The 14,066-nt window shown below is 34.6% G+C and overlaps 1 protein-coding gene across 9 annotated transcripts in view; it reads right to left on the bottom strand.

Moving 5' to 3' along the window:
• Window positions 1-149: 149 nt before the first annotated feature.
• Window positions 150-14,066, bottom strand: part of CCDC138 (coiled-coil domain containing 138) — a 125,276-nt gene continuing 111,359 nt past the window's right edge. For 8 of the 9 annotated variants that reach the window (XM_060610340.3, XM_060610295.3, XM_060610279.3 and 5 more), the window contains 2 exons: window positions 4,298-4,436; window positions 150-2,560 (listed from right to left, as the gene is read on the bottom strand). In XM_060610340.3, the coding sequence (XP_060466323.1) occupies window positions 2,395-2,560; window positions 4,298-4,436 (305 nt within the window). In that variant the 3' untranslated portion in view covers window positions 150-2,394. Of the gene's footprint in view, window positions 2,561-2,948; window positions 3,036-4,297; window positions 4,437-14,066 lie in introns of all 9 variants that reach the window. The other variant, XM_060610288.3, reaches the window with a different exon arrangement.

The following is a 14,066-nucleotide window of genomic DNA, read 5'->3' as shown; positions in this document are numbered from 1 at the left end:
TGATATGATTTTTATAAATTGTTTTCTAGAAAATAGTTTATTTCATCCAGATTTTCAAATTTATCAGAACAGGGTAATAAAGAATTTATAACATTAAAAAAACACTTTTACTTATCCTAATAAATATTTTTATTCTTTACAAGTTCCTAGCTTCTATTTTTTTGCTATGACTATGTATTTTCTTTTTATTCTTCAGTGTTTTGAGAATATTGATCCTGCCTTTAATAGTAGTTACCCTGACATTTTTGACAAACATGCCTTTATCCTTCTTTTCTCTGTCAAAGTTAATTTTGATATGGAACATTCTGACTCTATTTCTCATGAAAATATGGAAGACTTTACTCACTAGCTCTTCCATCTGTGCTTCAATCTCTGGGCTCCATTAATTCTCAGTTTTTAACATCAGTTAATATAGTTTATCCAAATATCACTAAATTATTGCTTTTCCCATTTTTTATCCTTTTGAAAAATTTAACACTTCACCCCATTTTACAAATTTACAATAATTAATTACATTTATTTATGCTTATGTGATTTTAGTTTCACTAGTCTTGTGGTATGAGGTGGATTTAATAAATCCAAGTTCCCTTCATGTCTAAGTTGGTTGGAATGATCTAAGTAAGCAGCTTCTTGTCTCAAGACATGGTATCCTTTCTAAACACTTACATATCTGAAAATGTCTTTCTTCCATTGTCTTCATCTGTGAAAGCATCTTCACTAGGTATAAATTCTTTAAGTAAAACTTTTCCTCTCCAAAACATGAGAGGGTAGTTTCCTATCAACTTCTGGCATTGCATGAGGCTAACTTGGTTTTTCTTCTCTTGCAGGTAACTGGCTTTTGTTTGTTCTTGCCTTTATCCTCATAATACTTAGAATTAAATTACAGTTCATTTTTAAATTATAGGATGCATCTAATTATAGAATGCTTTTCTCATTGATTTTTCTGGAACACGATGTGCTCTTTCAATCCATACATGCAGATCTTTCTTTGGTGCCCCAAAATCTTTGTTCAACTATATCTCTGAGCAGTACTTTTGCTCTATCTGTTCTGTTCTTTTCTTCAGAAACATCAAATACGCCAGGCTCAAGTGCCAACCTTTGCTCTTCCATCGGCTGTCCACTCTCTCGTTGGTACCATCTCAAGGGACTTGTGAGAGCTACTCTTTTTTCTCGTGACACTGATTCTATCTTTTGCCATATCAGTGATGGTATATTTTTGTGTCTGCTGTGCATTTCTCCTTCTGCATTCTTTAGTTCCTTAAAGTGTCACTATACTCAACCTGTTCTCTCTTTATGGCTTTCTGTTTCTGCTTCACAAACAGCACATTTTGTATACTCATCTGAAGAGGCCCAAGTGTTTCCTGAAAATTTCTCCATTTCTGGAAATGAGAATATATACTGATACAGCATAATTTAGGACAATGCTCCTTTTCTGTGTTTCTCAGTATTCTGTCCCAACTCCCACCATCTCCATCCACCTCACCCAGACCTGTGGCTACTTCACCCATCTTGGGTTATATAGCAAGAGATATCCCTGGGTGTTGGGAGACTAAGATATTTTTATGTTTTTTTTTTTTTTTTTTTTTTTTAAACCCATCTATGGTACATATATAGTTTGGTGATGATTAAATTATTTTGGAAAAAATAATAGAAAAAATTCTTTACTCTGTGAACAGCACAATAAAAAATCAGTTTTTGTGAATCTAGGATATACACAAAAGTTATAGTATGAGGATGGCAGTTAAAACATATACTTTTGGGGTGCCTGGGTGGCTCAGGTGGTTAAGCTTCCGACTTCGGCTCAAGGTCATGATCTTACGGTTTGTGGGTTCCAGCCCCACGTTGGGCTCTGTGCTGAGGCTCGGAGCCTGGAGCCTGCTTCTTATTCTGTGTCTGTCTCCCTCTCTCTCTCTACCCCTTGCCTCCATTCATGCTCTCTCTCTCTCTCTCTCTCTCTCTCAAAAATAAACATTAAAAAGATTTTTTTTAACTTATATACTTTTGCTTCTGAAAGGGGAAATTGTTGATATTTTGAGAAAGAATGACAACATGATCTAATCCTCTTTCCCACATAAACACCAATTTTATTCTAAATAATCACATAATTTAAAAACTTTTCCTAAAACACTCTTACAAAAAGTAACCCCAGTATCACTAATTCTGGAAATTCCATTTTGTACATTAGTAAGTACTACCTCAACTGAACTGAAACAGTCCAAAAATTCCATAGCTTCTATAGATTCAACTTAAAAGTCAAAAAAAATTATATTTTTCATGATAAAGGATGCTACTGATAACTTTACTTGGTAGACTTTTTTAGTTACTTTGGTGATTTTTACAATCTTACAAATAAGCAACACATATATAATTTATATAAAATAATATTAAGCTATTCTAATGGCTTGCACTGGAGGCCAAGGAGTTGCATTTTGTTAAACCCAAATTGAACAGAGTTGAATTTAAGTTAATACAGAGAAAGGCATGCTCTGGATGTGTTGTCCTTTGCATTTCTTGAAGCATCAGATGAATTGTAAAAAGTTCAAAGAGCTTCTTATTACTCCTGGAAGAGAATGAATACATTAACTTAATTGCACACACTTAGGAAGTTTATCTGGAATGGCAATGAGCAATCATTTACTTGTAAATGTGGGCAAATGGCACCTGGTTTTCAACATAGTGCAGAAAATATGTAACTAAAGGATTAATATGTCAAGACAAACAAAAAGGGGTTTTAGGAGAGAAGGCTAAAGTGGAAAACTATTCAAGGAAAAAAAGAATATGCTCTATGATCCTGAAAACTGAACCCTATTCACCATTAAAATGCTTGAGAATATTTTTTTCCTCACAGTTAGAAAAATTAAAATACTTGATCATCTTATTTTAAGTAAGTAGCAGAACATTGGGTTACCTTTTGACTTAGGTCAAAAATACCTTTTCAACCAACCTACCTGTAATTATCAGTCAGTAATTTCATTTTCAATCAGAATAATATCTGAAACATTTTTCTTATTTCCTTGTCTATATATATTTGCCTCCTGAAAGAAATTATCAAATAACCTATATAACCACCTGCTAAATACAAAACGATTCACATCTTTGTGGTTTTAAAGATTTACTTCAAGACCTGCTTGAGCGTCAGCTATTCCCAGCCCTCCATTTAGAGATTTGTTCTAGCTCTTTCTCTCAGTCTGAAATGAACGTAAGCTATAAAACACATCGAGAATAGTAAAATGCTTTGGCTCAAGGATATACTTGCACTTTGGGAATACATAAACATAAACCCGTGAATTAAGAGCCAAGACCAAATTAAACCCAAGTAATGTTACTGCAGCTTCAAGGCACTACAGGTAAACTACAACATGTCTTCCTGAGAATTTACTGATTACAAATCAAGATAACCATGGTACCGTCAGTCTGCAAATAAAGGAAGAAAATTAATTGATAAGTTTACCTGACATTTGTCCCAAACTAATAATGTATGAGGTTTTATTTTGACAATTAATAACTTACTGTGGTGTGGTACAGTGTACTAAGCACCAAGCAGAACATGTGGACCTACTAGCACACATCTACAGATAATTTTAAGATGTATTATATTTACTATTCAAGTACACCGAGGCCAGATAAAATACCTAGGTTCATTACCATGCAAATCACAAAGGAGAGGAAAGGAATGGGGCAGTGGAGCTGAACCAAAATCAAAATTTTACCATTATAAACATGGGATGAGACAGGTGTTTAATTTGCCTCAAAAGAAACAACAGAAAATACCTCAAGATTAGGAAAATAAAGCTTAAAATCTATGTCCTTTATTTATAATTTAGTAACTGGTTATATCGAAGTTTGCATCAGGGGAAAGAAGACGAAATGCAAAAGCCCTTAATTCTCACAATAAAATCCAAATTAGTGGCGTAACAAGCCCATAATTCTGCTTCATTCTAATTCCCTAAATTCGTTTCAATACATCAATAAGGATTTGCATATATACTTTTATTGCCTTTTTTATTTTCACCTGTGGTATTACAGAGTATCCGTGTGCAGTAAGTCACTCTGATACTACCACTTGCTAAAACTACCATACTTGCTAAAAACTGCTCTTATTTTTACATACCCTGTGGTACTTAAAGTTTGTTTAGCAGAAATGAACTATGGAAACAAGATGTTTCTAGATGGATACTCCAATTCTCATCTGTTACTATGTATCTTAGACATGCATTAATATTTTATGATTCTCAAGTTTCTACATCACAATAATACGTCTTTCAATACAAAATTTTAGAAATAAAAAAAATCTTACTTGATTTTGGAAAGTTTCTGCAGAATAATACTGAGCTTTTCTAGTATTTGAAGATCAAGCTTAGGGGCTCGAAGCAGCACTGAGCAAGTACGAAAAAATAAAGTGTTGCTACAGGCTTCCAGGAAAGGCTGCAAAGATTCTGCAAAACAAATTACCAGTGCTTTACTGTTAGGGAGTAGATAAAAAGAAAATTAAAAACAAAATAAACCTGAAGTATATGGGGGTATTCATAAATATTGGTTTGGATTTTCATTCTTTTCATACTTTGGGGCAAAAGTATCATCACTTGAAAAATTAAAGTCTCCACTGGCTCTTGTTGAACAATGAAACCAAAAATAAGATTATTTTCCCTAATATCCAACTTCCATTAGTCAGCACTTAGCAGAAATTCCATGTTTGAAAGAATTGGGGAAAGTCATTTCTTCATTAAGTTCATAATAGTAGACTGACTTTAAACAATTAGCAATAAGAAATATTTTTGGAACAGCAATTTTTTAAAAAACCCTACCTTTAAGAATTTCATTTGTGTGTTAATGACAATTTACATAATCAATGGCTAGGGAATAACGTTTTAACATAAGAGCAAAAGGGTGAAAAGACTGAAAATATTACAAAATAAAAAAATTTTCACATCTATGTAAAAAAAAATTACAAAACTTAAAAAGCAAAAAGTTCTAAAAAACAAAAGCAAAAAAAAAAAAAAAAAAAAAAGGAAATCCCCTTGTAATATATTTGCCAGAAGATTGACACTTTTTTTTTTTAGACTGATACTATTTTTAAAAAAGCTTTTATAATCAGTATGAAAAAGATGGACCTAATATTTTTTTTAGTAATGAGCAAAGGGCACAAGCAAACAATCATGACAGAATAAATATAGAAAACATATTCAACCTTAGCAAGAATAAAATAATTAGAACTTGGCAAATGTGTATCAAAAGTCTTGAAAGGGTATATCCTTCGATTCAGCAATTCTGCCTCTAAGCCTGTGTCGGAATCACATGTATGCAGAGGTCTGTGCATATGGGCCACAGAAAAGTCTGTAATAGTGAGAACTGAAAGCTCTGCTAAAGTGGTTATGAGCTGAACACAATAACGTATAAACATACTAAGATGCACATCGCTAGTGGGGCACCTGGGTGGCTCAATTGGTTAGGTGACTGACTTCGGCTCAGGGCATGATCTTGCAGTTTGTGAGTTCCAGCCCCGCATTGGACTCTGTGCTGACAGCTCAGAGCTGGAGCCTACTTCAGATTCTGTTCTCCCCCTCTCTCTACCCTTCCCCTGCTCACGTTCTGTGTCTCTGTCTCTCAATAATAATAAATAAACATTTAAAAAAAAGATGTACATCACTAGTATTGGTAATTAGGGGGGCTTGAAAAGAAGCAAAAATCAGAGATTTTTAGACCATACATTATTGCCTTTAAAATAGGCAAATTCCCGTGTAAAAAGCCTCTGTAAAATTCAGAGGCTACCACAGTAAATACAGGACTTTATTTCACACAGGTAAATAAGTCCATAGATACAAAGGACAAAACAATATGAGAGCTTTGTATAATCATTATTTTTGAATCCACAAGAACAGCTTGAAAGACTGTCTTTACTGAACAAAATATTCAATAATGAAACCAACGAAATCCATACTAGTAAAGTCAGAAGAATGTTGTGATAACAGATGAGAGGTGATACAGGCTGGCAATGGAGCATGATGACAATGGTCACGTGTCCTCTGCATATTACCATGTGGTAAAAAGTAGGAGAAAAAATGTAATACTTTCCCCAGTATTACAGCAGTCTAACCCAAGTATGGACTAAACTGACTTCATCAAGTCCTGTGTTATGTGTGTGCGCCTGTGTGTGTGTGTGCGCCTATGTGTGTGTGTGCACGCATGTGTATCTCAGTTATAGAATCTTTTTTTTATTTGATAAAGAATATGAATGTTTAATAAACCAATATTCAAAATAGTTACACACATCTGTTTTCACTTTATGTGAATTAAAAAAAATCACATTGTGACAAATCTTATAACCTTAACTTAAAATACATGAATATTAACATTTACTAATATATTTACACATCTTATTTACATCATCAACAAATCTGATGAAAAACAGCATATGTTATTTTAACACAGCAGGTTTTGATCAGTCTTTGAAAATTGATCCAGGAATGTGCACTGAATTTAGTTAAAAAACATTTCAACCTTTCTGAACTCCTAGAAGTTACCTACTCACACAAAATATTCCAAAGCCTCTGTTTAAAAATTAAACAAAAACAGGAGCAGCTGTATTTCATCTTAAAAGACTATAAAACTACTTTGTTTAAAAATATGAAAATTCTTATGGTATTTTTTAAGTGTATACTTTTACTTTTTGCATCAAAATTACTTAAATGAACATTAAGCATCTAATAAAAGTTATAAATATTCTATCATCTGTGACATTGTGTACTTCATGATTTGAAACAGCTACAAATTAGTTCTCATATAATACCTTTATGAGGTAGGGCCGGTAGTAATCCCATTTTACAAAGGAGGAAAATTAGATGTGCCTATACGCTACTGAAAAGACTGAAGTTAAATTTCTTTTCTTAAAAACCACACTTTCTTATTAGCCTACCTAATTTCTTTTACAAGTGAAAAGGCCTGTTTCAAAGCAGGGGACTGGAGAGGTTGGGAGGAGTGTGTCATTCAAGTATTTCTCAGCAAAGTACCTTCTATGTTGGATACTTAATTAAGGGGGGAAAAATTAGGATTATGGGTTACCTGAATGCATCTACCTAATCAACGGAAGTTACTAACAGAACTGCAAAATCCTTCACCAACATGGTACTTTACGCTTTTTAATTTTTCCTGAAGTCGAAATACTGTTTCTTTTTTTACTCAGAGGTCTTCTAAAATTAAGATCTGAATTATAATCCTGATGGTACACCAAGAGCTCTTTAGTGCATTTTACTGCTCTAAACTTTAATTAGATACCAATATATTTCCCACCACTGACCACTAGGTAAGTTAATAAAACATTATAAAAATACATTAAAAAAAAAAAAACAACGAAATGAGATCTCTTCTCAGGTTCGTCTCTGCACAAAGATGTTTCTGTAAACACTTTTAAACCAGTATCTTAAAATTCCAAATTATTCAAGTATCTCTTTAAACATATGTCTACACATTAGTAAAAATTGGGGAAAATATGTAAAGTCTTAAAATTCTCATCTGTAATTCCATGGAAATCATTTACAAAAACTATTTGCCTTTTTTTAAAACCTTCTCAATACCATTTCTTGAGAAGCAGAATTCCATCTTGCATTACTATTACTTTGCATTGCAAGTTTTAACAATTTCTATTGGGTATTTAAACTAATTTTTCCTGAATTCTCCCTTCCCATTTTCTCCCTCTCATCATTGCATCATTGTCACACTGTTACTAGCTGACAAACACTAGGGCTAGTGAGACTCATCTTTCTAAGAAATTAAGTTAAAGGCATGGCACTTTTTCTTCATTGCAAATGCTAAATACAAGGCCAAATTCACCTTCCAATAAGGAGTTTCTTAAATGTGCTCCCAATAGAGGGGTGGGGGGTGGGGGAGAAGCTCCACTGCTACAATATAAACATACCAGAAAAGAAGATCCAAAGAACCGTGAATCAAATACAAGCAAGCATAATTCTTAAGATAGTTCTATTATCCTGGAAAGGGAGAATCTTCTTAAAGAATGAAATATAGGTTACAAATATAGCACACATAATCTACAAATAGCATTAAAAACACACTGACTGTAATTTCCAAGCAGCTTCATTAAAAAAATGCACACAGTTTTATTTCAGATCCTAAGACATATGATTCATGTCAACTCTGAACAGGAAAGTTATATATATGGCTAATATACTTGAAATTAATGGGTAAAGAACAATCATATAAGTCACTGCCAGAAAGACCACTGAGGGTTCTTAACATACCTATAATTTACAATATTGATGTTTTCAATTTAAAAGCGTAGAAACCACATAAGAAAACTATAATGGCTTTTTGTATAGTAGACCCTTCAACTCGGATTTGAACTACACAGGTCCACTTACACACAATTTTTTTTCAATAAACAGTGCAGTACTATAAATGTATTTTCTCTTCCTTATGATAGTCTTAGTAACATTTTTTTCTTTAGCTTACTTTATTGTAATAATACAGCACATAATACATATAACATACAAACTACGTGTTAACCAACTGCTTACATTATCCGTAAGACTTCCAGTCAACAGTAGGCTATTAGTAGTTAAGTTTTAGGGGAGTTAGTTAGAAGTTCTATGCAGATTTTCAACTGCTTGGGGGGTGGGTAGTGTAAAGGCATGAAAGAGTGTATCTTCCTTTATTTGACTACACTGTAAATGTAAATCAAGTCTTGGAATGAACAAAGCACACACATTTAAGGGCTATTACTAAAAGCCCCAAGTAAATATTGCCAAATAAAAGTGAACTTCCTTGTATGACTTCTATAATGGAAAAAAAAAACAAGACCATCCAAAAACTTTAATACATCAGCATACTTAAAATGTGAAGCTTGTTCAGATCTTTTACAAGTAAAAGAGATTCACTGGTTTGATTTCCAGTCACTCTTAAACCTATGAGAAAGCCATAAAATAAAGAGAAAGGAAATTCTGGAATTCTTTATGTACTGGGTTAGGTTTAACTGTATGACTGAAACTCTGCAGTTTTAACATTTTTCAATTCTACAATGTTCAAATTAAATACATTTTTTTAAGCTTAGAAGAACTTCAATTTGAATAAAGGTGGCTAGTACAAGAGTGGAAAACAAAAATTGAAGGCCCAAAAGGCCAGGTGACTTGTCTTCTAAAATTCATGTAACACTGGACAAATGACTTAGCATGTCTTCACTGATTTCTACATTAAAATGGAAAGATAATGACTGGGATAATTTCTCTCCCCTAATACCTAGTCGTATTGATCAAAAATTGTAAAACAAAAAACCAGTCCCCTCAAAAACCTCTTACCTATAACAACCAAACACAAACACAGAAACAGAAAGGGGCAAAAATCAAGGTCACAAACTTAAAAAGTTCTGGCAAATGGTCTAGGATAAAAACATAAAGTTCTAGAGTGGAGAAGAGTTAGAAGTGTGGCCAGGATCCTAGCATACCTTCATCATCCTTCTTTCATATCACACACTGGGGTTGACAAAATCTTGGGAATTCTCACTAATAACCCCCAAATCTGAAGAGGAGCAAATAAAACAGCTGTTACCTTTTCATTCTTCTGATTGGGAAACAGAGAAAGGGGTTACCAGGGTCAATTTGAAAATGATGTTCCTGAGCACACACTACACTGGGGAACCAGTCTGAAGCCAAAAGAATTTCTCTGTGGGAATAGGATACTCATACCTCTCACTTTCCTAATTAGGTGAAATAAACCCAAACAAAATATTTAGCCAAATCTCAGAAGTGAGAACACAGTCCTGATAATCTAACAGCATGCCATTACTACACCCATGGGCCACAGAAAAAAATGTATATATTAAGGAAAATGGCTTTTAAACTGTAGCTCAAAGGAGAAAAGAAAACTGGACTTGGAGAGGGTGGTAAGAAGACAGTGCCTCACACCCTTCTATGAGGACACACACAAAGTATGGACAAGGAAGTCCAAGCAAGAACAAGATTGATTTAGAAACAGTATGGCAACCTGGCATAAATATTACATCAATCAATCGATCAGTCAATCAATAAGAAAGGAACAAAACAAGCACAAGATAGTCAAATGTAAAAGAAGACACAGCTCAAAGAACAGGACAGTTTTCCTAAGAGTTTTGAGGTCTATATTAACCTAATAAAAACATGGCTAATCAATAAAATAGGAAGAGATGACAAACAAGATTTTAAAAAGAAAAATTTTAAACCACCATTAAAAAACTGATAAATTTAAAACATCACAAAACTGAAATGATACAGCTGAAAATTATATTACTATCATAAAAATCTGAGATAATTATAGAGAATACAAATGAAAATGATGGAAATAAATAATCAGAAAGAAGTCAATATACGGAAGACCAAAAAAGATCCAAAATAAGATTCAAGAAACAAAAAAGATGAATATATAGGAACGGGGGCGGGGGGGGGGGGGGGGTGTGGGAAGACAAGAGAGGGAAACAAACCATAAAGACTCTTCATGATAGAGAACAAACTATGGGTTGACAGAGAGAGGTGGGTGGGAGATGGGCTCGGTACATGATGGTACTAAGGAGGGCACTTATGATGAGCACTGGGTGTTGTATGTAAGTGATAGATCACTGAATTCTACTCCTGAAACCAATATTACAGTGTATGTTAACTAATTAAAATTTTAAAAAATAAGGAGTTAAAGTTAATAAAATAATATATATTATAGTTGACCCCTGAATAACATGGGGGTTGGGGTGCTGACCACCCCTGCACAATCAAAAATCTGTGTGTAACTTCTGACTCCTCAAAACTTAACTATTAACTATAAACAGCATGCCATGTTTCCTGTTTCTTTGTATGCCTTGTAATTTTTGGCTGAAAATTTATTATTTGAAAAAACAGTCACCTTTCCTAGTCCTTGCAGAATGGTATGGAAGATCTCCTTCATTAATTAGCAGTCCTCTGGGACCTTGGGAACAGTGTTGGGTATAGGCCTAAGGTCTTCTCTGGTCTTTTTTAGGCATAAGTCCTGTCTGGGCCTGTGTGTGTGCTTTTTCTTTTCCCAATTTCCCCTGACTGCTTTTACATGTCTTAATTTTCCAGAGTCTCACCTCAGCTTACTCTTGAGACATTAAATGTTATACTGTATTCCTCTGTCCATAATTTCTTGTCCCATGCATCTGTAGGTCTACAGTCCCCCTGCAACTTTCAAGTGCCATGGTGCCTACCACTGCCTTTCTCAGCCTTCAGTCTGAGATCCAAGCTATTAGCAAACATCCTAGTCTGTACTCTAAGTCAGGCAAGAGAGAAACCAATCCTTTGGACAACTGAAATAGGCCAGAATACTGAAGATTAGTTCTACCTTGTCTTTTCTGTCCCAAGGGAGGGAGCAAGGAATTGAGCCACTTCCTCCCATCTGCCCTGTACCACTTCAGGGATGGGATGGTGCAGAGGCAACAAAAAGGTAACAAAATTTCCTATAATTTTGATTATGGCGTTCTTGAATGTGTATTAGGTTGAATGCTACAGATCTCTGACTGTTTTCCAGAGCTCCTATAAAGTTAATTTAGTCTGTAGTTGTTAAATTGATATTTATGGGAGGAATGAGGGCCTGGAGCACCCCAGTATCCCATCTTGCTGATATCTATCTTTACTTGAATTTTAAAATAATAAACATATAGTTTGAATCCCCCAAAAAAGACTTCAAAGAAAACAGAATTTTTAGAGAGTAAAATGAAATTCAGTCTAAGTATGAAATAAAGTATATGTTGGTTCAGTTGGGAATGTAACAGAAAGTCTAATTTGTAGTGGCTTAATCAAACAGATTATTGTTTCTCTCTTAAGAGGTAGGCACTTCCTAGAACTGGTCAGGTACAAGACTATGCTATCAGAAACCCAAACTTTTCATTTCAGACTCTTTGTTTCTTCAAGTGTAATTCATGATCAAAAGGCTCTAGACAACAAGACAAAAAGAAGCATGTAGACTAGGAACAGTGCCAATCATCTGTTCCTTCTTATCAGAAAATCAAAAGCAAAAGGTTTCCAGGAAATTCTCAGTGAACTTCTAAATTCCCCTTCACTGACCATAAGTGTGTCATGCATGTGGCCATTCCTGCCAGCAAAAGAGCTGAGAGAAGATGAAGGAGAAAGATGAGAATGGTGATGGGGCAGCCAACCCATAATGTTTGCCACAAGGGGCTAAATTAAATTACCTCTTGAAAACAATTTTTTTCAATGTTTTCTTGAGTCACAGTATTTTATGTAAATTTATACTCCATACACTTGGTGGGAGGTGTTTAAATCTTCAGTTTGAGAAAGGATTACCTAAAGACACAATCTCAGTGACAGGTTACTTTCAATAGTAAGGGGAGAGTGGCATAAGAACTCCCTACACCAACATTATACTAATATCTGACAAAACACTGTATTAGTGGGCAACTTAAGACAATAACCACATTCTTATAAATTTAAAAGTCAATCACTGAAATCTCTCAAGAGAATTATTTATCCAAGATCTGCCAACAGTTCTAATCGTGGTATGTTTTTAAAAAGTATGTGCTATCAGCAATACAGCACAGTCTTTGATAAAGAATATGTCTGCAAATATTAGACATTAGCTTGTTGATAACTGACTAGAATACTTTATGCAGTTTACACACTAAGAATTTAAGTCTGTATTTCCCAGGTAGCAGCTATTTTAATCTTTTCAGAATTCTAAGGCAAAGTGGTAATCAGAATAAAATTATTTCAAAATCAAACTCTCAACTCTCAGACATATTAACATGTTATTACATGGGACAAAATGTGTAATATTTTAATAATAAGGCTTTTTTACTTCTAGTTCTGATGGTTCCAAAGTTCTAACATGGCAACATTCAACACCAGCCAAAAAACTTCAGCTGCCCATCCCTGCACTGAATAAAGGTCACTAATACTTAAACAGGAAACAAGAGCAATAGTAAGAAGGACATGCATAGGTAATCTTTTGAAAACATGCAACTCTACATAAACTCCCCCCTTAAGTATTTTTTCCAAGTCTACCATCATTCTTTTTTGGAACAAGGCAGGTTGTAAAACACACTGAAGATTATTTCATGAAAGACGAGAGGGAGTCTGTCATGGGCCTGAGGTGGGGAAATGTACTATAGTCCAGGGACAATATCTCTCTCTGGAACAGGACAATCCCACACAAAGTGCTCAAATCCTTGGTCCTCCTTCTACTTCTTCATTCTTGAGAGAATTCCAAAGTTTCCTCCCATCCCCTTCTTTTCTTTCTTTTTTAATCCCTGGGACACAGTAAATGCTACCACCACTCTCTGCTCTGGAATCCCTTGGTTCTGGGGTCCTCAGTCCAAGGGAAGTTTCTCCCTTGTCTCTATGTTCTCCTTCTGAAAGACATTTATTCCTCATCACTGCCCTGGCCATAGCCATGTGATGTGAAACAAGTCACATCATTTCTCAGGGCATCAGGTACCCATTTATCTACAGGAATACCATGTTTTATTCACTTCATTGATTTCACTGATACTGTGTTTTTTTACTAATTAAAAGTTTGTGGCAAGCAAGCCTATTTGTGCCATCTTTCAACAGCACTTTCTCACTTCATGTCTCTGTGTCACATTTTGTAATTCCTGCAATATTTCATTATGATTTTTGGCTATTAATATATTTGCTATGGTGATCTGTGATCAGTGATCTTTGCTGTTATTTTAATTGTTTTAGGGTGCCACAAATCACACTCGTATGTAAGACGGTGAACTTCATTGATACATGTTGTGTGTTTTCTAACTACTCCACTGACCAGTCATTCCCTTGTCTCTCCCTCATCTCCTCAGGCCTCCCTATTCCCTGAGACACAACACTATTGAAATTAGGCCAATTCATAATCCTGTAATGGCCTCTACATGTTCAAGTAAAAGGAAGAGCTCAGGAAGGAAGGCATGCTGAAACCAAGATATGCCAAAAGCTAGGTGTCTTACACCAAACAGCCAAGGTGTGAATGCAAGGAAAAGTTCTTGAAGGGAATTAAAAGTACTACTCCAGTTAAGTACATGGATGATAAAGTGAAACAGCCTTATTGCTGATATGGGGAAATTG

The sequence above is a fragment of the Panthera onca genome, chromosome A3 (genome assembly GCF_046562875.1).
Source record: "Panthera onca isolate mPanOnc1 chromosome A3, mPanOnc1 haplotype 2, whole genome shotgun sequence".
Taxonomy (NCBI): domain Eukaryota; kingdom Metazoa; phylum Chordata; class Mammalia; order Carnivora; family Felidae; genus Panthera; species Panthera onca.
Note: the sequence above shows the minus strand (reverse complement) of the source record. Positions and strands in the feature narration are given on the sequence as shown.